Source organism: Aotus nancymaae, unplaced genomic scaffold (assembly GCF_030222135.1).
Source record: "Aotus nancymaae isolate 86718 unplaced genomic scaffold, 86718_ANA_hifiasm-v0.15.2.pri h1tg000059l, whole genome shotgun sequence".
Classification (NCBI taxonomy): Eukaryota; Metazoa; Chordata; class Mammalia; order Primates; family Aotidae; genus Aotus; species Aotus nancymaae.
Window position 1 is genome coordinate 56,869,195 of NW_026988473.1, and position 25,086 is coordinate 56,894,280.

General features: G+C 39.7%; 1 protein-coding gene, 2 non-coding genes and 2 pseudogenes across 9 annotated transcripts in view; 2 read left to right on the plus strand and 3 right to left on the minus strand.

The window, feature by feature from the left end:
* Window positions 1-25,086, minus strand: part of FCHSD2 (FCH and double SH3 domains 2) — a 298,118-nt gene that overhangs the window by 9,822 nt on the left and 263,210 nt on the right. For all 7 annotated transcript variants that reach the window (XM_012456918.2, XM_012456915.2, XM_012456914.2 and 4 more), the window contains 2 exons: window positions 21,849-22,010; window positions 2,990-3,124 (listed from right to left, as the gene is read on the minus strand). In XM_012456918.2, the coding sequence (XP_012312341.1) occupies window positions 2,990-3,124; window positions 21,849-22,010 (297 nt within the window). The remainder of the gene's footprint in view (window positions 1-2,989; window positions 3,125-21,848; window positions 22,011-25,086) is intronic.
* LOC135270115 (glycine cleavage system H protein, mitochondrial-like) lies at window positions 3,132-11,532 on the minus strand (annotated as a pseudogene).
* TRNAE-UUC (transfer RNA glutamic acid (anticodon UUC)) lies at window positions 4,046-4,117 on the plus strand. Its single transcript has one exon. It is a non-coding gene; the product is annotated as a tRNA-Glu (tRNA).
* Window positions 10,411-14,085, plus strand: LOC110569201 (actin-related protein 2/3 complex subunit 5-like protein; annotated as a pseudogene).
* Window positions 23,485-23,591, minus strand: LOC135270257 (U6 spliceosomal RNA). Its single transcript, XR_010338424.1, has one exon. It is a non-coding gene; the product is annotated as a U6 spliceosomal RNA (small nuclear RNA).

Sequence of the window (25,086 nt, forward strand, 5' to 3'; positions counted from 1 at the left end):
GGAATGTGCCACTATGCCCAGGTAATTTTTGTATTTTTAGTAGAGACAGAGTTTCTCTATGTTGGTCAGGCTGGTCTCAAACTCCCGACCTCAGGTGATCCACCCAGCCTGGTGGAAAAACCCTAATATAAATTTCAATAATCTTCACAATATTATATGTTATGGCTATAGTATATGAATGTTTAGTTTAATTATTCTCATTGGACTGCCAAATTTAATTTTTTTTAATTTATTTTTTACAGGCAGGGTCTCACTCTGTCACCCAGGCTGGAGTGCAATGGTGTAATCATGGCTCACTGCAGTCTCAATCTCCTGGGCTCCAGTGATCCTCCTGCCTCAGCCTCCTGAATAGCTAAGACTATAGGCATGTGCCACCATGCCCAGCTACTTTTAAAATTTTTTTGTAGAGACCAGGTTTTGCTTTGTTGCCCAGGCTGGTCTTAAACTCCTCGCTTCAAGTGATCTTCCCATTTTGGCCTCCCAAAATGTTGAGATTATAGGCACGAGCCACCACACCCAATCATGAGCTCTATTATCCTCATTGATGTCTCTATTAGAATGAAGGCAAGGGAAAGATTCATTTGTTCATGCCTTCTTTCTATCATTCAAGTATTCATTCCACAATTATTTACTGATGACCTACTACGTGCTAGGCATTGTCCTAGGGGCCGAAGACAAACAGACAATGTAAACATACAGAGACAAAATTTCTCCCTTCATGGACCTTTAGTGGGGAGTTAGACAAAGAAATATGAAAACTAAGATTAAGTTTGGCTGGGCAGAAGTGCCATATATTATAAAGCAGTACTATATGAAAGGAGATTTTTGAATCCAAAACATTTTTCTATATTATGATTTATTTCCTTAGGATGGATGCTAATAGGGTCAAAAATTAATAACATTCTTAAGGCTTCTGACTCTAATCTTTTTTTTTTTTTTTTTTTTGAGATAGAGTCTTGCTCTGTCACCCAGGCTGGAGTGCAATGACGCGATCTTGGCTGCAACCTCTCGGGTTCAAGCGATTCTCCTGCCTTAGCCTCCCTAGTAGCTGAGATTACAGGTGCCCACCACCACACCCACCTAGTTTTTGTATTTTTAGTAGAGACAGGGTTTCACTGTGTTGGTCAGGCCAGTCTTAAACTCCTAACCTCAGCGATCTACCTCCCTTGGTCTCCCAAAGTGCTGGGATTACAAGTGTGAGTCACTGTGCCTGGCCAACTCTAACCATTAAATATAGCTTTCTTTGTTCTCACAAGATTATTCGAGGCCTCCTTTTTGGTCTGGACTATACGAATTATGATTAGACTTAAAGTCAGTCCTTCTCTATTCTGATCTATCCTCTAGAATATCTATTCCATGACCAGACTACCTTCTTACAAGTCCAATCTGATTTCAGGCCATCTAAGGATCTTCCCAGCCAAGATAAAAACCAAACCTCTAAGTATGGTACACAAGGCCCTTTACTATCTGATAACAAACACCTTTACGCACAGCTCCTCTATTCTCCCAAGGATGCTCCACTGAATTTAACACTTCCTAAACACCCCACACTCTCATCACACTCTGTCTTTATACCTGCTGTTCTCTTTGCTTAGAAGGTTCTTTCCCTACCTTCTCACTGCATCTAGAAAGGTCTTAAATCTCATGACCCAATTTAGATGCCATCTCATAAAGTTTCTCCCAATGATCAAAGGTAGAGTTAGTGGCTCTACCTTTACTATAAATCTTTTCACACTTGTTCTATTTTTCCAGTTTAATATTTATCCCTTCCTAGACTGTCCATTCCTAGAGGGGAGAGATAATGTCACATTTATTCTGGCATCCCCCAAATATATAACATATTGGGCACTCTATATGTTTATTCAATGATTAACTGACTAAATAGATGTTCATAGTCTAATGCAGGGAAGTGCCTGGGATATGCCAACAGACAGAATGTTGAATGAATGTCAACAGTTTAAAATCACTTGGACACTTAGGAATCTCTCTATTTAAGGACCTTAAATTTTAGCTCTGGGATGTTCAAGTAAATATAATAATGGGAGGTGGTATCAGGAAACAATTCCAACGCTAGTTTTATAATATCCTATAATACCTTTACAAGTATCTGAGATGATTTTAAATTTTCAAAAGATTATCAAAACAATTTACATTGGGAAAAAAATGCTAACATTTTCAATGAACAGGAAGTATTATGAATTTAAATATAAAATGAAAGGATGTTAAACTCAAAACAAGTCTGGGAATCACTGATATTGAGGAGTGAATACTGCCACCTTTTGGCTACACGGGGATGTGGCGGTAGGAGTGAATCTGTCCAGTGCATGACAGGTGGATTTTCTCCAGGCCTTCCCTTTCTGATAGCCTTCCGCATTGCCCCTTCTCACGCATGCCTCCACCAGAACAGGGGCAAGAGAAGATTCATGCATTCACGCCTCTCTTCCAACATTCATGTATTCATCCCACAATTATTTACTGATGACCCACTATGGCTGGCCATCATCCTTGGGGCTGAAGATCTGCAGACAAGGTACACATACACAGACAAAATTTCTGCCTTCATGGACCTTTAGTGGAGTGTCAAAGAAATATGAAAATAAATAAGAGTAAGTTTGGCTGGGCAGAAGTGCTATATAATAAATAAAAGAGGCAATGGGATAACAAGTCGTGACTGAGGTGTTGGTTATTTATTTAGGTGGTTATGGGTGATTTTAGGAAGCACTGTTTGAGCTGAGCTTCAGTGAGGAGCAAGGGGCAACCAACTGAGATTTGGGGGTAAAAAAGAGTTCTAGGCAGAGGGAGTAGCAAGTGAAACATGCTAAGTCAGAGGCTAAACTCATCACCATTCTGTTATGTTGTTAACCTAGTAACAATGTTAACCTAATAACAATTTTATGCTAAGTATAGCTTGAGAGACTGGATGGATACAGTCATGTGTATCCTCACAGTTAATCAGAATTTAATAACAATATGTTGGAGAAATACAAACCTTGTAGGAATAAACAACTTTGCAGGTGAGTGGATAATTTCTTAAGGTGCCAGAAGGGCTGGAACTGCTATCATCGAAAACATCCATGTTATCTTCAAACTCTTCTCCTTCTTCTCTTTCAGTATCTGCATTAAGCTAAGAAAAATTAGAAACCAATGGCTAGTTTCCTTACTTCAAGAAAATGGCTGAAAGCAGGAAAAACACTTAAAATCTGATTGTTTCAAAATGTTAATTTGCCTTTTAACTCTACATAAAAATGACTATCTTTTGCCCTTACATTTTTCATGTTATGAGAGAACAGAGTTTTTTGTTTTTTGTTTTTTTTTTGAGACAAAGTCTCGCTCTGTCATCCAGGCTGGAGCAACCTCTGCCTCCCAGGTTCAAGTGATTCTAGCACCTCAGCCTCCTGAGTAGCTGGGATTACAGGTGCCCATTACCACACCTAGCTAATTTTTTTGTATTTTTAGTAGAGATGGAGTTTCACCATGTTGGTCTGGCTGGTCTTGAACTCCTGGCCTCGAGTGATCCACCCGCTTTGGCCTCCCAACATGCTGGGATTACAGGTGTCAGCCACTGCATCAGGCCTAGGATAGATTTTTTTTCTTTTTTTTTTTTAAGACCAAGTCTAGCTCTGTTGCCAGGCTGGAGTGCAGTGGCCCGATCTTGGCTCACTGAAACCTCCACCTCCTGTGTTCAAGTGATTCTCCTGCCTTAGCCTCCTGAGTAGCTGGGATTACAGGCACACGCCACCAAGCCCAGCTAATTTTTATATTTTAAATAGAGATGGGTTTTCACCATGTTGGCCAGGATGGTCTTGATCTCCTGACCTTGTGATCCACCCACTTCGGCCTCCCAAAGTGCTGGGATTACACGCATGAGCCACTGCGCCCAGCGACAGAGATTTTTTTTTTTTTTTAAATCAAGAGGGAAGTTTCTGTCAAATACGTAAGAAATATTTATCAGTATCCTTTCACTTTTCACTGTTAAGTACTGACTGACAAAGGCCTCTAAATTTTAACTGATCATGTTAGTAAACATTAAAAAATTTCAGGCCTATCCCACATGGTCTAGCGGTTAGGATTCCTGGTTTTCACCCAGGTGGCCCGGGTTCGACTCCCGGTGTGGGAACCCATATTTAAAAACAAAACAAAACAAAAAGTTTCAGGCCTGGCCTGGCCAACATGGCGAAACCCCATCTCTACTTAAAATAGAGAGAAAAACATGTAGCCAGGCATGGTGGTACATGCCTGGAGTCCCAGCTACTTTTACTTGAAAGGCTGAGGCAGGAGAATTGCTTAAATCCAGGAGGTGGAGGCTACAGTGAGCTAAGATTGCGCTACTGCACTCCAGCTGGGGTGACAGAGTGTGACTCTGTCTCAAAAAAAAAAAAAAAAAAAAGTTGCTAAGTGCTACCAAGGAGGTGGAGAACAGGATTATTTATGGCTGATAGCAATGTGAATTCATACATCTTTTTGAAAAAATAACCTGTCTACTGAAATTAAAAACTAAACATACCACTTGATCTAGCAATTCTACTTTTATGAATACATCATGGGAAAATAAAAGCACCAAGGTATAAGACTACATATTTTAAGATGTTTACTGCAACACTGCCTGTAGTAACAAAAGCCTGGACACAATCTATATGTCCATCAACAGGAGAATGTTTGAATGCACTCTGATGTATCCATATTATAGATTAGTAACACTCATATAAAATAAAGTTTGCCAAGTATGTGAAAAAACGCTCAATATCACTAGAGAAATGCAAATCAAAACCACAAGGAGATACCATCTCACACCAGTCAGAGTGGCTTTTTTTTTTTTTTTGAGATAGGGTCTTGCTCTGTTACCCAGGCTGGAGTGTACTGACATAATCACGGTTCATTGCAGTGTCGACCTCCTGGGCTCAAGTAATCTTCCTGCCTCAGCCTCCTGAATAGATGGGACTATATGCACTACCACGCCTGGCTAATTTTTTTTTTTTTTTTTTTTTTTTTTTTTTTTTTTTTTTGGTAGAGATGGGGTTTCACCATGTTGTTTAGGCTAGTCTTTAATTCCTGGATTCAGGTGATCCTCCCACCTTGGTCTCCTGAAGTGCTGTGATTACAGGAGTGAGCCATCATGCCTGGCTGAGAATGACTATTATTTACAAAGTCAAAAATCATTCTACCATAAAGACACATGGACTGGGAGTGGTGGCTCACGCCTGTAATCCCAGCACTTTAGAAGGCTGAGGTGGGTGGATCACTTCAGGTCGGTAGTTCGAGACCAGCCTGGCAACATGATGAAACCATGTCTCTACTAAAAATACAAAAATTAGCCAGGGGTGGTAGTGTGTGACTGTAATCCCAGCTATTTAGGAGGCTGAAGCACGAGAATTGCTTGAACATGGGAGGTGGAAGCTGCAGTGAGTCAAGATTGTGCCAGTGTACTCCAGCCTGGGTAACAGAGTGAGACTGTCTCCAAAAAAAAAAAAAAAAGACACATGTGTATGTTCATTACAACACTATTTACAATAGCAATAGCAAAGACATGGAATCAACCTAAATACCCATTAATGACAAGTTGAATAAAGAAAATGTGGCACATATACACCATGAAATACTATGCAGCCACAAAAAGAATGATGTCTTCTGCAGGAACATGGATAGAGCTGGAGGCCATTATCCTTAGTAAATAATGCAGGAACAGAAAACCAAATACCAAATGTTGTCACTAATAAGTGGGAGCTAAATGATGAGCACTCATGGACACAAAGAAGCAACAACAGACACTGGGGCCTACTTGAAGGCAGATGGTGGGAGGAGGGAGAGGATTAGAAAAAATAACTATTGGGTACAAGGCTTAGTACCTGGGTAATTAAACAATTTGTACAATAAACCCACCCCCGTGACACAAGTTTATCTATATAACAAACCTGCACATGTACCCTTGCACTTAAACGTTTTTTTAAAAAATGAGTTCGAGACTAGAAAGCCCAGAAATAAACCTTCACATACATGACTAAATGATTTTCAACAAGGATGGCAAGACCATTCAGTGGAAGAAAGGACAGTTTTTCAACAAATGTTGCTGGAAAAATTGGATACCCACATGTAAAAGAATGAAGCTGAAATCTTACCTTATACCATACACAGAAAAAATTAAATGGATCAAAGACCTAAACAGAAGAACTAAAACTATAAAACTTTAAAAGAAAACATATGGAAAAAACTTTATGACACTGGATTTGGCAATGATTTTTAAAATATGATACCAAATGCATAGGCAATGAAAGAAAAAAAACCCAACAGATTGAACCTTATCAAAATAAAAAATATGTAGGCATCAAAGTACAATAGAGTGAAAAGGCAACCCATAGAATGGGATAAGGTATTTGCAAATCATGGAACTTAAAAGGGACTAATATCCAGAACATATAAAGAATGCCTAAAACTGAACAACAACAAACAAGTAACCCAACTAAAAATGGACAAAATATCTGAAAAGATATCTTTCCAAAGAAGATATATAAACAGCCAATAAGCACATGAAAATATGATCAACATCACTAATCATTAGGGAAATGCAATTCAAAAGCACAATGAGATATCATTTCATACCCATTAGGATAATATTATATTTAAAAAAAAAGAAAAAAACAAGTGTTGACAAGGATGTGGAAAAATTGCAACCTTTATACACTGCTAGTAGAAATGTAAAATGGTACAGCTGCTACAGAAAAACAGTGAGGTGTTTCTTCAATAAATTAAACACAGAATTACCACATAATTCAGCAATGCCATTTTAGGTATATACCCAAAAGAACTGAAAGCACAGACTTGAACAGATATTTGTTTTTTTTTTTTTTGTGAACCAATGTTCATAGCCACATTATTCACAAAGGTAGAAGCAACTCAAGTGTCCACTGATAGATGAATGAATAAACAAATAAAATGTATGTATATACCACAAACCAAATAAAAATGTGGTACATACATACAATGGAATATTATTGCCTGCCTATCTATCTATCCATCCATCCATCCATCCATCCATCCAGAGTCTCACTCACTCACTCACTCTATCTATCTATCTAACTACTATCTACTATCTATCTGTCTGTCCGTTGGGTTAGAGAGGGTCTCACTCTGTTGCCCAAGCTGGAGTGCAATGGTGCGATCATAGCTCACTGCAGCCTTGAACTCCTGGATGCAAGGGATCCTCCTATCTCAGCTGCCCTCCCCGACCCCACCCCCGAGTAGCTGTGACTACAGGCACATGCCACCATGCCCAGTTTATTCAGTCTTAAAAAGGAGGGAAATTCTGACACACACTACATAGAACATGGGTGATCTTTGAGGCCATTATGCTAAGTGGAATAAGTCAGTCACAAAAGGATAAGATATTCTGATTCCACTTATATGAGGTACCTAGTCAAATTCATAGAGACAGAAAGCAGAATGGTGATCGTCAGGGGCTGGGTTATACAGAGTTATTGCTTAATGGGCAGAGAATTTTACTTTTGCTAGATCAAAAGAGTCCTGGAGATGAGCCAGGTACAGTGGCTCATGTCTGTAATCCAGCACTTTGGGAGGCTGAGGTGGGTGGATCACCTGAGGTCAGGAGTTCGAGACCAGCCTGGCCAACACGGTGAAACCCTGTGTCTACTAAAAATACAAAAATTAGCTGGGCATGGTGGCAGGTGCCTGTAATCCCAGCTGCTTGGGAGGCTGAGGCAGGAGAATCACTTTAACCCAGGAGGCAGAGGTTGTAGTGAGCCAAGATTGTGCCACTGTACTCCAGATTAGGTGACAGAATAAGACTCTGTCTTAAAAAAAAAAAAAAAAAGAGTTCTGGAGATGGATGGTGGGGATGGTTCCACAACGATGTGAATATACTTAATGCTACTAAACTTACACATGGTAAATGGTAAATTTACCATTGGTAAATTGGCGTATTTTATATTTTACCACACACAGATGAACAAACATGAAAGGCACACTCTCTTCTGAAATGTAACACAAGGAAAGTAATTTTTCAACCCAGTTTCAAGGTATATTACCCATCATAGCTAAAAGACGTCTATCAATTAAAATGGTATTGAGTGTAAAAAATGAGTTAGATCCGCAGGCATTTACCTAGAGCACTGTCTGTGATATAGCAAATATAAATAATATTTATATGAGCATACATATCTGACAGGGGAAGGCAGAATGAGAAGAATAAAGACTGGAGAACAGAGGAAATGACTGACTTGCTTTTTATTTTTATTTATTTATTTAATTTTTGGTGTTATTTCATACTAGTTTATTTAGGGGTTCCATTTTTACTCCTCAATAGATGTTATATATTTCTCATATGCTTCTTCACTCATAAATTCATCTACTTCTGAAGAGTTACTCAGTGTCATCTTGATCAGCCAACCATCTTCATAACAAGATTTGTTTATAAGTCCTGAATTTTCTGCAAGAGGTTCATTAATAATTTCAGTTACTTCTCCTGATAAAGGAGAATAGAGTTCACTGGCAGCTTTCACACTTTCCAAAGCACCAAAATCATCTTGTTTGTTCAATTTTGTCCCAACTTGAGGCAGACTACAGTAAACAACATTTCCCAACACTTCCTGTGCAAAATTGCTGATTCCCACTGTTCCAGTATCATTTTCTGTTGTTATTCATTCATGTTGCTCTGTGAATTTACGCACTGAGAGCAGAACGGGTCCTGTGTGCAGTGGCCTGATGGTGCCCGCCCCCAGCTGCAAGGGCCTTGGCGGGCAGGACGTGGTGGGTGACGGGACCACTTGCAGGTTGCAAAGCATGGCCCGCACGCTCTGCACCACTCGCAGCGCCATGTTCGCCCTGACTTGCTTTTTATATACATCTATACTCTTGGAACTAGTAGAATGAGCATGTTTTACTTTTTAAATTAATAACCTAATAAAGAAAAAACAAAACAGCTTCTAAAATTTGTTTCTTGCTTATTTGGCTTTTTCACAAGCACTTATTTGGCTTTTTCCCATATTCAAACATACAAAGGCACCAATGTTTATGCATTTAAGGTTACAAAGAATGAACAGGCAGGACTGGCCTTCATAGGAGAGCCATTAAATTAATTAATTAAAGTACCAAATATCTACTGTATGAAAACTATGCTAGCCTCTTTGATGGATAGAAAAGGAAGAACACAGTGTCTCCTTCCAGTGGTTCACAATCTAGAGCAAAGGATACTACAAGGAGGGGCCGAGTGCATGGCCCTGGGAATGTGGAAGAGGCCCCTGGAGAGGAGTCAGGGAAGACTTCCTGGGATGCAATGAGTCCAAAAGTACATGCTGCCTAGCTGTTAAGTTCTATTTTTTCATGAATTAAAGGGCTTTCCCTTGAGTAATTATCACTGAAGTTTTAAGATGGACTCTCCTCTTAACCACTGTTTCCCTAATAAAATTCTATAGCACTGTATACATGTATCAAAATGTCCCTCTATTTCTCATAAACATGTACCATGCTTATGTGTCAACTAAAAGTAAAAGGGAGAAATTCTACAGAACTGTGGAGAGTTCCAGAAAAATAAATTATACATTTTTCCTGACACATTTGTTGCCACCATTTCAAATATGCTGAAATATTCTCATTGATAACTTTACTGAAAATTCTCCATAGCTGAGTGAGGAAATCCTGTGCTATGTCTTAGAAATTATTCATCTACTGTCAGGTCAGTAGCAAAACAGTCTCACATCATATTGAGTCTTTTGTCATTCAACAGTTATGAGCAAAATAGTCAGAATCACAGACTTAACGATTCTAATGTTTTCCAACAGGGCATTGTGCCACAAAAAAGAATTATGCTAGAAATTGCCATAAAATTAGCTTTAAACATAGTTATATATACTTAGAAGACATTGCCTTCGTATTCTAGGAAAGGTTACAGGCATTTTAAAAAATAGTGGGTATTACAAAAATCAAAACAAAACAAAACACCCATATCTTTATAAAAATGTGGGTAGAACAAGTTTCCAAAAATATACATGTACTGTGCTTTGGCGCTAGGAATCAATCCAAAACATTTTATCTTGGCAACCTGGTTGACACTAAACATTCCTTTTTTTCCTCCTTTATTTGGAGTTGATTTTTGGATTCCCACGGAAGGCAATAAAAAGGCTGCAGTGCCAGCAATAGGGGTCACTGTCATATGCTTCTTCATTGCTCTAGCTGCTTTCCAAAGCATGTCATCTCAGAATAATTTCTTCCTTTTTCCTCTTCCACTCTCTTAACCAAATTGTTACATTGTTTTCTTGACCCAGCATTTCTAAAATCACGTGCTTCCTCTGTTGCTTAAGGACTGTTCTCTCATCTCCTTTTCTTCCTGTCACTTGACAGAACTTCAATCGAAACTATTCTTTCCAGCTATACTAACATTTTTCCTGTCTTAGATGTTGTAAAATGCTTATTACTCTTATTGCAAAGGCAGGTAAGATAATCTTTTTGAGTTGGCTTTGGCAGCCATCTTCTTGTACTCAGCAAAATAACCTCTGAGGGGCTCATCATCATGACACAATCATGAAGTAAAAAGCAGGGTCTTGGGGTCTGCCTAACCTGGGTTTGAATGTTGACTATGCCACTTACTTGTTGTGTGACCTTGGGCAAATTATTTAACTCCTCAGTTTCAATGACCTCGTCTCTCTAATGAAGACAATTACTTCTTCACAGAGTTAGCATAAAGATTAAATGAAGTAAAAATATTTAAAACCCCTAACACATGTTTGGTGCATAGGAGGTACTTAATAAAGCATTAGCTTGTATTTTTATGAGGAAGGGAGAATCCAGATAAAGAATCTGGTAATATGTAATAAAGACGAAGGCGGCTCCTCAATATTTACTATTAGAACCTCTCAACTCCATTGGACAGGGAAATAATCACAGCGGACATTACTCCAAATACAACACAAGTAGGTTATCAAAGATGATGTTAACCAAAGGAATATAAATCATTCTATTATAAAGACACATGCACATGCACATTCACTGAAGCACTATCCACCTAAATGCCCATCAATGTTAGACTAGATAAAGAAAATGTGGTAGATATTGATCATGAAATACTATGTAGCCATAAAAAAGAATGAGATAATGTCCTTTGCAGAGACATGAATGGAGCCAGAGGCCATTATTCTTAGCAAACTAACACAGGAACAGAAGACCAAGCACCTGATGTTCTCACTTGTAAGTAGAAGCTAAATGATGAGAGCACATGGACACATAGAGGGGATCAACACACACTGGGTGGGGCCTTTTGGAGGGTGGAGGGTGGAAGGAGGGAGAGGATTAGGAAAAATAACTAATGGGTACGAGGCTTAATACCTGGGTGATGAAATAATCTGTACAACCCCCCATGACACAAGTTTACCTATGTAACAAACCTGTGATTATACTGCTGATCTTAAAATAAAAGTTAAGAAAAAGATGATGTTAAAAATATCAGGAAAATGGATTTGTGTTTCCAGGCAAGACAGAGTATCAGGGATCAGATTTAACCTCCTGTCAGAAACAACAAAAAAAACTGTTTAAAATATATGAAAGAACAGTTTTCAAGACACTGGGCATCACTCATGAAGGACAGGCATCCCTTGGGGATGGGAAACAAACAATTCCCAAAACGTACTCTAGGCTAAGACATAAGGAGAAGAAATTCAGGCAGACGATGGTGATCTCCCTGAACAGGAGATGAAACTGGGAATTCAATAAAGCCAAAGTGGAGACAGCTCAGGTTGTGGAATACAGCAGTCTCCCCTTATCCATGGTTTGGCTTTCCATGGTGCCAGTTACTCAGTAAACCATAGTCTGAAAAAATTAAATAGAAAATTCCAGGGGCCGGGCGCGGTGGCTCACGCCTATAATCCCAGCACTTTGGGAGGCCGAGGTGGGTGGATCATGAGGTCAAGAGATCGAGACCATCCTGGTCAACATGGTGAAACCCCGTCTCTACTAAAAATACAAAAATTAGCTGGGCATGGTGGCTCACGCCTGTAGTCCCAGCTACTCGGGAGGCTGAGGTAGGAGAATTGCTTGAACTCAGGAGGCGGAGGTTGCGGTGAGCCGAGATTTTGCCATTGCACTCCAGCCTGGGTAACAAGAGCGAAACTCCAACTCAAAAAAAAAAAAAAAAAAGAAAATTCCAGAAATAAACTATTCATAAGTTTTAAATTGTGTGCCATTCTGAGTAACCTGATGAAATCTTACAGTGTTTCACTCTGTCTCCCCAGATGTGAATCAAGTATATGCAAGTTGTATAAGCTACTTGCCCATTAGTCATTTAGTGGCCATCTCAGTTATTTTGATTGACAGTCACCATATCACAGTGTTTGTGTTCAAGTAGCCCTTATTTTACTTAATACTGGCCCCAAAGCGCCAGAGTAGTGCTGCTGGCATATTGTTAGGTATTCTATTTTATTACTAGTGTTGGTAATCTCATTCTGTGCCTCATTTATAAATTAACTTTATGATAGATACACATGTATAGGGAAAAACAGTATATATAGGGTTTGGTACTATCTGTGATTTCAGGCATGCACTGGAGGTCTTGAAATGTATCCCCTGTCAGGAGTGGTGGCTCACACCTGTAATCCCAACACTTTTGGGGGCCGAAGTGGATGGATCACCTAAGGTCAGGAGTTTGAAACCAGCCTGGCCAACCTGGTGAAAACCCATCTTTACTAAAAATAAATAAATTAGCCGGGCGTGGTGATGGGCACCTGTAGTATCAGCTACTCGGGAGGGTGAAGCAGGAGAATTTCTTGCACCCAGGAGGCAGAGGTTGCAGTGAGCCGAGATTACGCCATTGCACTCCAGCCTGGGTGATGGAGTGAGACCCCGTTTTAAAAAAAATGTATCCCCCACAGATAAGGGGGGATATGCACAATACTTAGGAAATCTGCAGAGGGACCTCCTCAAGACTTTGGCTCAGTATTGGTCAGTACACGTATGTGAACAAACTACCCAAGGCCAGGGCTAGAAGCACTAAAAAGGATTTAAAAAAATAATCCGGTGGGCGGGCGGCGGCGGCTGCGCGCGGAGGCGGTGAAGGAGGTGCTGGAGGAGCTGGGCGGCCGCTTCCCGCCCCCGAGCCGGAGCTGGCGCGAGCGGAGCGGAGCCGAGACCGGGCTGCGAGGGGAGCCAGCTGAGCGGGCGCCGAGCTCCCGCCACGGCCTGGAACACACTGTCCTCGCGCTTCCGCCGGGTGGACATCGACGAATTTGACGAGAACAAATTTGTGGACGAGCAGGAGGCGGCGGCGGCGGCGGTGGAGCCAGACCCCGACCCGAGCGAGGTGGACGGGCCTCTGCGGCAAGGGGACATGCTTCGGGCATTCCACGCAGCCTTGCGGAACTCTCCCGTCAACACCAAGAATCAAGCCATGAAGGAAAGAGCCCAGGGTGTGGTGCTGAAAGTGCTCACAAACTTCAAGAGCAGCGAGATTGAGCAGGCTGTGCAATTACTGGACAGAAACGGCATTGACTTGTTAATGAAGTACATTTATAAAGGCTTTGAGAAGCCTACAGAAAATAGCAGTGCAGTGTGCTCCAGTGGCATGAAAAGGCCTTAGCAGTAGGAGGACTAGGCTCCATTATAAGAGTTCTTACAGCAAGAAAGACTGTTTGAAAAAATTAAAAGACTCGTTACCTTAAGAAGAATTCTGGATGCTCAGGCTGGTGAAGAAGGGATTGACAATGGACCATCTTTCTAGGAACTCCCAACTAAACTATTTCAGGACATGTATCTGCTGAAATGTATTTTATTTTCAAGGTGGAGGGGAAAATCGTTTGTTTCCTAATTCCTGTGCAGGATCTGATAGTCTATGCCTTTGTCTCCGAGTACTGCAGAACTGACATTTTGTCTACGAGTGGTGGCTGGCACTGGTCAGGTGCACCTGTGTGCACTGGGGGAGGGATGGTTTGGGCAGGTCCAGATCCAAGGGCTGTGGTAAATGGGAGAGCTTGTGTTTTTGAAATGGGAAAAACCAAGAGTTTGTACAGACATCCTGTCTTCCAGAGAAGGAGGACACTCTTGGGCTCATTGTAAAGTGCCTGCAGCATCAATAAAGCTCTTGGCTTATTAGTATATACATTGCGGTGTGTTTCATATATGCAAACAAATGGTAATGGATGGTAATGAATGAGAGTCCAGTTGTTCCAGAAACGTGATGTGGGAGGAGTAGACCTGTGTCCCTGTTGAGCCACATGCCCCTGAGAGCAAGCATGGCAATCCACAGGCCCTCTGCCACAGCAGGACGCCAGCCCTGGCCTCGGAGCTGCCAGCTGCTGCGGAGAGGTGTTTGCTGAGTAACTATTTATTGTTTCTTACTCCTCTGATTTGTATGTAATTTTGGAGCTTATTTAATTTAATAAAAAGTGCCAAACATTAAAAAAAAAAAATAGTCCTCAGAGCTCTCATAGGTCTGAGAGTAACTCCTGCTCCCTCCTAAAAGAGTAAAAACCTCATAAGGTACAGGGCATCTGGTAGAGTACTAAGATTAGTAAGGATACAGAACAGCAGTCCCCAATATTTTTGGCACCAGGAACCAGTTTCATGGAAGACAATTTTTCCAAGGACTGGATCCTCAGGGCACCATGAGGGAAGGTTTCAGGATGAAACTGTTCTATCTCAGATCATCAGGTATTAGATTCTTATAAGGAAGGTGCAACCTAGATCCCTCACATGTGCAGTTCACAATAGGGTTTATGCTCCTATGAGAATCTAATACTGCTGCTGATCTGACAGGAGGCAGAGCTGAAGCAGTAATGCTCCCTCTCTGACCACTCACCTCTTGCTATGTGGTAAAGGTCTGTGGCCTGGGGGTTGGAGACCCCTGATACAGAAGACTAGAACAATACTATCAACCAACTTGACTTAATTGATATTTACAGAATGTAACCCCTAACAACAGCCAAATATACATTCTTTTTTTTTTTTTAAAGAATACATATAACATTTACCAAGATATACATTATACTGTGTAACAAAAAATTTAAAAGGATTCAAGTATGTTATTTGACTACAATGGAAATAAACTAGAAATAAATAACAAAAAGTTATCTGGAAAAATCTCCTATAATCCTAGCACTTTGGGAGGCTGAGGTGGGTGAATCACTTGAGCTCGGGAGTTTTGAGACCAGCCTCGGCAACATAGTGAGACCCCCACCTCTACTAAAAATACAAAAATTAGCTGGGCATGGTGGTGCTGGGAGGCTGAGGCATGAGAATCATCTGGAAGGAGGAGGCTGCCATCAGCAGAGATCACGTCACTGAACTCTAGCTTGGGTGACAGAGCAAGACTCTGTCTAAAAAAAAAAAAATTTTCAGAAAATATTTTGAAATGGATAAAAAATGAGAGCACAATATATCGGAATTTGTGCAATGGACCTAAAGCAATACTTACAAAATGTTTAGCATTTAATGACAATATTCAAAAAGAAGAAAAGTCTCAAGTCAATGACCTCAGTTTCTACCTTACAAATTAGAAAGGAGAAAATTAAATCCAAATTGAACAGAAGAAAGGAAATAATAAAATTCTGAACAGAAATCAAGAAAATAGAAAAGGGAAAAACAAGAGGGAAAAATCAATAAAATCAAAAGCTGATTCTTCATAGAGATCCATCTAATTAATAAACCTCTAGCAGAATGACTGGAAGAGAGGAGACACAACCAGTATCAGGAATGACAGAGGTGTTATCACTACTAATTTTCCAGATAATCAAAGGATAAAGGAATATTACAAACAACTTTGTGCCAACAAATCTGACAACTTAGATGGAATGGACAAATTCCTTAAAATTATCATATAAGTTCACTCAAGACTTTAATAACTCTGTATCTACTAAAGAAATGGAGTCTGTTTTTTAAAAAACTTCCAAAAGAAAACTCCAGGACCAGAAAACAGCTCTGGTGAATTCTACCAAACATTTCAGGAAGAAAAAATTCCATACTATTCTATACAAGACTTCCAGAAACTTGAAAAGGAGAGGATACTTTTCAAGTATTTGGAGACAAGCGTTATAACAAAACCAGACAAGAATATTACAAGGAAAATGAATGGAGATGCAAGCATGCTTATCAGAGTCCTAACAAATCAATTCCAATCAATATACAGAAAAGACAGTATATCATGAGCCAAGTGGGGTTTACCAGGAATGTGAAACTGGTTTAATATTTGAAAAATCATCAGTGCAATTAAACCATATTAGCAGACTGGAAAAGAACCGTTTGACAAGATCCAACATCCATTCTATTAGCAAACAAAATAGAAACAGAAGAAACTTCTTTAACACGATAAAGAGCATCTACAAAAACCCTACTGCTAACTTCATACTTAATGGTGAAAGACTGAATGCATTCTTGCTAAAAGTTTAAGAACAAGGCAAGTTGACTCTCACCCCACTTCTATTCAGCAATTTTACAGTAAGAAGGAAAAAGGAATCCAAATAGAAAGGGAATAAGTAAAACTGTATTTGCTGGTTACGTGATTATATAGAAAATCCTATGGAATCTACAAAAAAGCTACTAGAACCAATAAGTGAGTTTAGTAAGATTGCAGGGTATAAGATCAATATACAACAATCAACTGTATTTTTTATAGATCAGCAATGAACAATTGGAAATTGAAATTTTAAAAATCATTTATAATAGCATCAAAAGTTATGACACAGGGGTAAGTCTGACAAAGGATGTGCAATATCTACATACTGAAAACCACAAAACATTGCTGAGAGAAATTAAAGTACTAAATAAATGATGAAAGTATATTATGCTCATGGATTGGAAAACTGAATACTGTTAAGATGGCAATTGTCTTCCAGTTGATCTATAGAGTCATCATAATCCTAATAAAAATCCTGATAGGCTTTTTGGGGTAGAAAACCAATTTTTAATTCATATGGAAATGCAAAGGACTTAGAATAGCCTAACTTTGATAAAGGAGAAAGTTGGAGGACTTACACCACCTGATGTCATGACTTATTATAAAATTATAGTAATTAAGACAGTGTAGTACTGGCATCAAGCTGGACAAATAGATCAATGGAGAAGAACAAAATGCAAAGAAATAAACCCATACACACATGATTAATGTTTTTTCTTTTTTTCTTTTGTTTTTTTGAGACAGAGTCTTGCTCTGTTGCCAGGCCTGGAGTGCAACGGCATGATCTCCGCTCACTGCAGCCTCTGCCTCCTGGGCTCAAACAATTCTCCTGCCTCAGCCTCCTGAGTAGCTGGGATTACAGGTGCCCGCCACTATGCCCAGCTAATTTTTTGTATTTTTAGTAGAGATGGGATTTCACCATGTTGGCCAGGCTGGTCTTGAGCTCCTGACCTCGTGATTTGCCCGCCTTGGCCTCTCAAAGTGCTGGTATTACAGGTGTAAGACATCACACCTAGCCAATTTTTTTTTTTTTTAAGAGACAAAGTCTTGCTCTGTTTCCCAGGTTGGAGTAAAATGACACAATCATAGTTCACTGTAACCTTGACCTTCTGGGTTCAAGATATCTTCCTGCCTTAACCTCCTGAGTAACTAAGACCACATGAACATACCACAATGCCTGGCTAGTTGAAATTTTTTTTTTTTTTTTAAGAGACAGGGTCTACTATGTTGCTCAGGCTGGTCTCAAACTCCTGGCCTGTAGTAATCCTCCCACTCAGGTCCCAATGTGTTGGGATTACAAAGATAAGCCACTGTCCCAGGACTGGTTAACTGATTTCTGACAACAATGCAAAGGCCATTCAGTGGAGAAAGGACAGTTAAAAAAAAAAAAGTTCAAAAAAGGGACAGTTAAAAACAAAGAACTCTGACTTACTCTGTTTACCATACTAAAAGATGAGCTCATGCTGAATTATAGATTTAAATGCAAAACCTAAAACTATACAACTTCCAGAAGAAAACCTAGGAGAAAATCTTTATGATCTTGGTTTTAGGCAAAGATTTCTTAGCTACCACACCAAAAATAAGATCCACAGAAGAAAAATTGGTAAGTTGGATTTCATTAAAATTAAAAATTTGTGTTCTTTGAAAGACATTGTTAAGGAAATGAAAAAATAAGCCACAGCCTAGGAGAAAATTACATAAATCAATTATCTGATAAAGGATTTGTATTCAGAATATAAACTCTTAAAATGCAATAAATAGAAAACAAACCCAATAAAAACTAAACAAAGATTTGAACAGACACTTCACCAAAGAAAATATAAAGATGCAAACAAACACATGAAAAGATGCTCAATATTATTAGGGAAATGGAAATTAAAATGACAATGATTTACAACATCACACTTATTAGAATGTCTAACGTTAAAAAGACTGACTATACTAAGTGTTGTCAACATTGTGGAACAACTGAAACACTAGTACCCTATTTATAGGACTGTAAAATGGTATAACCACTTTGGAAAACAGTTCGTCAGTTTCTTAAAATGTTTAATATATACCTATTGTATGACCCAGCCAAAGCATATGATCATAGCAGTTTCATGAACTCCTTATCTTATTACCCTTGTTTCCAACATCATTATTCAGCATGGTCTTCACAATGAGTAGAGTGAGAATTTATATGCAACTCTGCAGATGTTCATACTCTTAGGGAGGCTGTACAACAGAGCAGACTGGCAGTTTGCTTTTGCACATTGGTTGGGGAAAGTAGCTGAAACCAGGGAAGTGATGTTAACACAGTCAGCTAGAGTTTGAAAATGTAAGAAATAAAATAACAGGCTGGGCATAGTGGCTCACAAATAAAAGAGTAGAAAGAATAAAAATATGGGCTAGGTATGGTGGCTCATGCCTGTAATCCCAGCACTTTGGGAGGCCAATGTTGGCAGATCGCTTGAGCCTAGGTGTTTGAGACTAGCCTAGGCAACATGGTAAAAAAAATACAAAAATTAGCTGGGGATGGGGGCATGTGCCTGTAGTCCCAGGTACTCAGGAGGCTGAGGCAGGAGGATCCATTAAGCCCGAAAGGTTGAGGCTGCAGTGAGCCACTGACAGTGCCACTGCACTCTAGCCTGGGCGATAGAGCGAGACCTTGTCTCCAAACAAACAAACAAACAATGCACATTATGTTGTCCACCATAAATATACACAGTTTTATGTCAATTAAAAAATAAAAGAATAAGGAAAGACACCAAATTGCTAGTTGTGCTATTATAAGGACGGATCTACTAATCATTTTCTTCTGTATTGTATTTTCCAAATTTTTTCTGTAATCTACTTATATAACTTTTTCTATTGTAAAATTAATATAATTTCAAAAGTCAGGTTGTCATTTTGGTATGGCTTTTGAGTAAGAGAAGCAGGACAATAAGACAAGGGAGGGCAAGTGACACAGGCTGATAGGGTGGCTGGCAGCAATCTAACAGGGGAAGTTGCATGCAGGCTCCAGCCAACTGCAATTGAGTTAACTGTGTCAGTGGACTGTTCTCCTTTAAAAACAATGTTGCTATACTCTGGGATTCCTTTCTTCCAGTCTTACATTCTATACCATAGCATGATACAGAAGGCAGAGTTAGTACCCAAGTAAGTATAGTTTCTTCCTTATTCTATAATGTGTCTTTTTAAAACATTTATCTTCCACAGGGCACTTTTCAGTTGCACTATTAATGTCTAACGGTAGTATTAATCATGTTTTCCAGATGACGAATGCTTTTGTTGGCACCTGTAATGGAAGAAATAATTTGGCCTCTAGAATGTGTATTTCTGCTTCATGTTCCTCAGCCAGCCAGCTGTCAGTATGAAGAGATACAACCCCCTCTAAATAATTTCAGTGCTATTATTTAAAAGCGGATTAAATAAATATGGGTCCTCATTAAGCTATTTTGTGCCTACATCTCTCCTTTATTTATATTATTAGTAGATCTTCCACAAAATGTCATCTCTCAGTTGCAAGATGCAGGCTCCATAAGATTGACTAGGGGGAAGAAAAACGTGGGATGGGATTGCAAAATGCTTTCTTCACAGAGGCTATAACACGTTTCTAGATGAGTGATGTCTCTGGACAGTCTCAAAAATACTCATTTGTTGAATGCTTACTACTACTGTACTAGGCACAGCTCCTTCATTCCTTTCACACTGAGAACAACCCTTCTTCTTTATCTCCTGTTAAAATTCTTCAAGGACCATCTCAAATGACATATCCTCCATACAAGTGGGCCTGGAATTTGCTGTCATCAAAAACTCTACAACAATCTGAAGTAGACTGGCATTATGAAGGTGCAATAGTAGGAGATATTCCATGAGACGGAGCAACTCTATTTTTTTGAGCTGGAGTTTCACTCTTGTCACCAAGGCTGGAGTGCAATGGTGTGATCTTAGCTCCCTGTGACCTCCGTCTCCCGGGTTCAAGCAATTCTGTCTCAGCCTCCCGAGTAGCTGGGATTACATGTGCCTGCCACCACAACCAGCTGATTTTTGTATTTTTAGTAGATACGGGGTTTCATTATGTTGGCCAGGCTGGTCTCAAACTCCTGACCTCAGATGATCTGCCTGCCTTGGCCTCCCAAAGTGCTAGGATTATAGGCATGAGCCACCATGCCTGGCCAGGGCAACTCTGTTCTAATAACAAATAGGGAAGCACTTGTAATTCCAAAGTCAAGTGGGTGATCTTTCTTTTTCCCTCCAGCTAGATGAATATTAATAGTGAAATAAAAATAAAGCTTCAACAGATTGTTTTTCCTTAAAATGTACACCCACACACAATCCTTTTTAAATGTGCAAGTATATTCTCATTAGAAAATCAGAATGCTATGTGAAAAAACTGACAAAACTTCCAGGAATGTTTTAAAACTTTGGCCAGTTTCTCTAGCAAGACTGCCTGGTATCTGAAGAGCACAAGCATTTTAAAGAGGCACTATGAAGACAGTGGGAAGTTGGGAGGTTAGAGTTCTAGCTTTTAGTTTGCCACTATTCCATCTACCTACTCGCCCATCCATCCACCATTCACTCCTTCCTTCAAAAAATATTTAAGAACCTATTATGTGCCAGGCACTTTGCTGTGCAGAGCAGGGAACCAGAAAGATATGGCAATTACATTCTAGAGAGGAAGACAGACAATAAATAAAAGAAAACAAATAAAGAAGGTAAGTTCAAACTGTAATAAATACTATTAAGGAAATAAACAGGATGACAGAGAGTAATGGGTGGGGAGGTGACAGTAGGAATTACATTAGCCTGACTAGCGAGGCATCACACATCCACCTATGTAATATCAGACAAATCATCGAACTTTTCTGGTACTTAGATATCCAACATGAAAAACTAAGGTTGAACCAGATGACATCAGAGTGGAAAAAGCCCTGGACTTGAAGTAAGAAACTTAAGCTGTGACCTGGCCTTGTCTGTAAAACTCACCTAAACTCTATGTGAGGAGAATATGAAAGCTTAATAGCTTTCAAGATTTGAAGTCACCTTCAGACTAAGCCCACACACTAAGAAGAGCATTCCTTTCACTTCTTTAAGATTTTGTACAAATCTCTGGATGTTTATTTTCATTTTTCACTAAAGAAGACCTCCAAGAACTTCAGAGACACTAGATTGTTTTCTATTCTATTACTTACAGACACAAGCATATTTATTTTATGAATAGGATAATGAGTTTGGTATATAGACATTGATAACCCAAACAGTGATAATATATTCTTCATCACACATTAAAAAAATACACCCACTTTTTCCTCTCTTTCTTTTCCTGCAATAATTTTAAATCAATTAGTGGTAGGCTGAAGAATAAAACCTAAACCACTAGCAAACTATTATCTTTTAAAAAACTTTTGGCTATTAAGTTTGGCTACAGAGTCAAAGCATCCTTCAATGAAAATCAACTTATATCCAAGAAAAGAAATTGTACCGAGTGTAAAGTGCCATTACTGGTCACTGCAGGAGGGCGGGCCCATCGCTCATTTTCCAGTTCTTCCATTACTTGGTTCATGGCACTCTTTAGCCATGTGTCCACAGAAACACCGATCTGCTTTAGCAGGTCCAGCCGGGCTTCAGCTTTCAATTTAATTATCTAGAGAACCAAGAAAATGGTCAGAAATCAAGGCTTTTTATTATTCACAATAGCAAAGACAGGGAATCAACCCAAATGCCCATCAATGATAGACTGGATAAAGAGAATGTGGTACATATACACCATGGAATACTATGCAGCCATAAAAGGACAGAGATCATGTCCTTTGCAGGGACATGGATGGAGCTGCAAGCCGTTATCCTCAGCAAACTAAGGCAGGAAGAGAAAACCAAACATCACATGTTCTCTTCTAAGTGGGAGCTGGACAATGAGAACATATGGACACATGGGTGGGGGAGAATAACACACACTGGGGCCTGTTACGGGGTGATGGGTGGGAAGGGAGAGCATCAAGAAGAATAGCTAATGGATGCTTGGCTTAATACGTAGGTGATGGGTTGATCTGTGCAGCAAACCACCATGGCAAATGTTCCATGATTATTTTTGCATCACCCTAATAACAAACTTGCACATGTATCCCAGAACTTAAAATAAAAGTTGAAGAAAAGAAAAAAAAATTAGGTAGGCATGGCGTCATGGGCCTGTAGTCCCAGATACTCAGGAGGCTAAGGAGGGAGGATCACTTGAACCTAGGAGGGGGAAGTTGCAGTGAGCCGAGATCGCACCACTGCACTCTAGCCTGGGGTGACAGAGCAAAAAAAAAAACTGTCATGAAACTGTCATGAAAGGAAATTACTTAACAGGAAAAGAATCATACATGATCCTATCAGTCTTGCATGGCAAATATTCTCAAGGCTTTGTTCACATGAAGACATATTTTTGCACAACTGTATTTACTGTGGCAATGCAACTTAGCTTTTACTTTTTAAGTTACCATTTATTTGTTTTGTTTTTTATTTTTTTGAGATGGAGTCTCACTCTGTCACCCAGGCTGGAGTGCAGTAGTGCAATCTTGGCTCACCACAACCTCCACCTCCCGGGTTCAAGCAAGTCTCCTGCCTCAGCCTCCCTAGTAGCTGGGATTACAGGCACACACCACCACGCCTGGCTACTTTTTGTATTTTTAGTAGAGACGGGGTTTTGCCAAATTGGTCAGGCTGGTATTGAACTCCTGACCTCAGGTGATCCACCAGCCTCAGCCTTCCAAAGTGCTGGGATTACAGGTGTGAGCCACCACACCCAGCCTAGTTACCATTTATTATAAACTTCTTGTTTATATCCCTATCAAAAAAAGGAAATCAAAGCTTTTTCCCTTCAAATTAATTAAGTTCTTCCTAATCTATTAATTAGAACAATCTTGATATTCACTAGCAATTCTTCCTGGGCACAGACACTAATTTTTCACTTGGATCAGGGCAAGAGAAGGAGGAGAAGGGAAGAGAGGGGAGATAGTGAAGAAGGGAGAGGGAGGGTAGGGGGTAGAAGGAGGAAAAGAGACAGAGAGAGAGGCAGAGAGACAGAGAACATGAACAAAAGAAATGAATCAGGGCCTCCTAACGATGGCATACTTGCCTTAAATATGGACTGCTTCATGAATTTGTGTGTCATCCTTGCACAGGGGCCATGCTAATCTTCTCTGTATCATTCCAGTTTTAATATATGTGCTCCTGAAGCGAGCACATACTTGCATTTTGACAAGGGCACAGTAATGATGATAAATCAAATATAACTTGTGAATAGGAAGAGACCAAGAATGATAAGCTCTGTTTCCTTTTCCTGTTCCTAAGACTCTGCCTCAGAACATCCTGAAATCCAGCATTTTCAGTAGCCTTCTAAACCATCTCCTGGACTTTGTCTTCTCTTCTGTAATCCATCTTTTATAGTCTGTGAACGACCTCATCATGTTGCTTCCCTGTTTAAAAACTTCCATGACTTCTGTCTAAAGAATTAACTAATTCTTAACCAGGAACGAAAAATATCTTTCACAATTTGGCTGAGTTATTTCCTTCTACTACTTCTTTCCACAGCCCCTATGCTCCCACCCCACTGTCCCACTTGCTGTTCCTCCGATCCATCACGTGCTCACAAGCCTGCCTGGATGCCCGTCCCTCTGTAAATGCCTTCTCATCGTTTTTTGATGCCTGGTGAGTGTTTATGTATCAACAGTCCATTCAAAATATAAACCTGTCCACAAAGATTTTTCTAAGTATTTCTTCACCTTCCGTAGGCAAAAGAGCGGTTAATAACTCCTTTTTCTCTGTTCCTGTAGCCCTCTATATAGATCTAATTACAATGTGACAGGCACTAAATTATAGTTAGCTATTTAACTAAGTATGCCTGTTTGATATAATTGGGGGCTCCTTTAAGACTCGAGCACTAACATTCAGCATTATTCTCCTGTTATGTGTTGAGTAATCTTTTTTTTTTCTTTTTTTGAGATGGAGTTTCGCTCTTGTTGCCCAGGCTGGAGTCCAATGGTGCAATCTCCACTCACTGAAACCTCCACCTCCCGGGTTCAAGCGATTCTCCTGCCTCAGCCTCCTGAATAGCTGGGATTTCAGGCATGTGCCACCACACTCAGCTAACTTTGTATTCAATAACCTTTTTTGAATGAATATTCTATGTAACAGTACTTCTATTTTTCCAAGAAAAGATTGAACAGGCTCTACCAATTCAGATGAAATTAATCTTGAAAGACTGCCATTCAACGATACTGAGTCTCTTTCATAATAATACTACTTTAAATAATAATACTGTGTCTCTTTAATAATAATACTTTTTAATATTAAAGGACTTCTCTCTAATAATTCTAACATTCTTCAGCACAAGCTTAAAGAATTCCCCCTTGACCTGGCTGCCTTTATTAACTTGTTTGTTGACTAAGAGTAGTATCTTTGCTTTTAAACTAAATTTATGATGTAGCTGGCAGAACTAGTAGAGATTGAGAATAAAAAGTTCCTATTCTCCAAATTCAAGCAAGGGAATAACTGTTTATTCTTTAGCCCTTGTTCCATAAACCATAAACGAGTAACCACAGAACCAGTTTTAAACCCCTCCTGATCAGACAGTAACTGCTGCTTTGCTGCAACAGCCATGCCTCTGAAAGTCGGCCAATCTGTGACAGCTTCTGCTTCCGCTAGTTCTCCAAACTCTAAACACCAAGGCTAACAGTGAG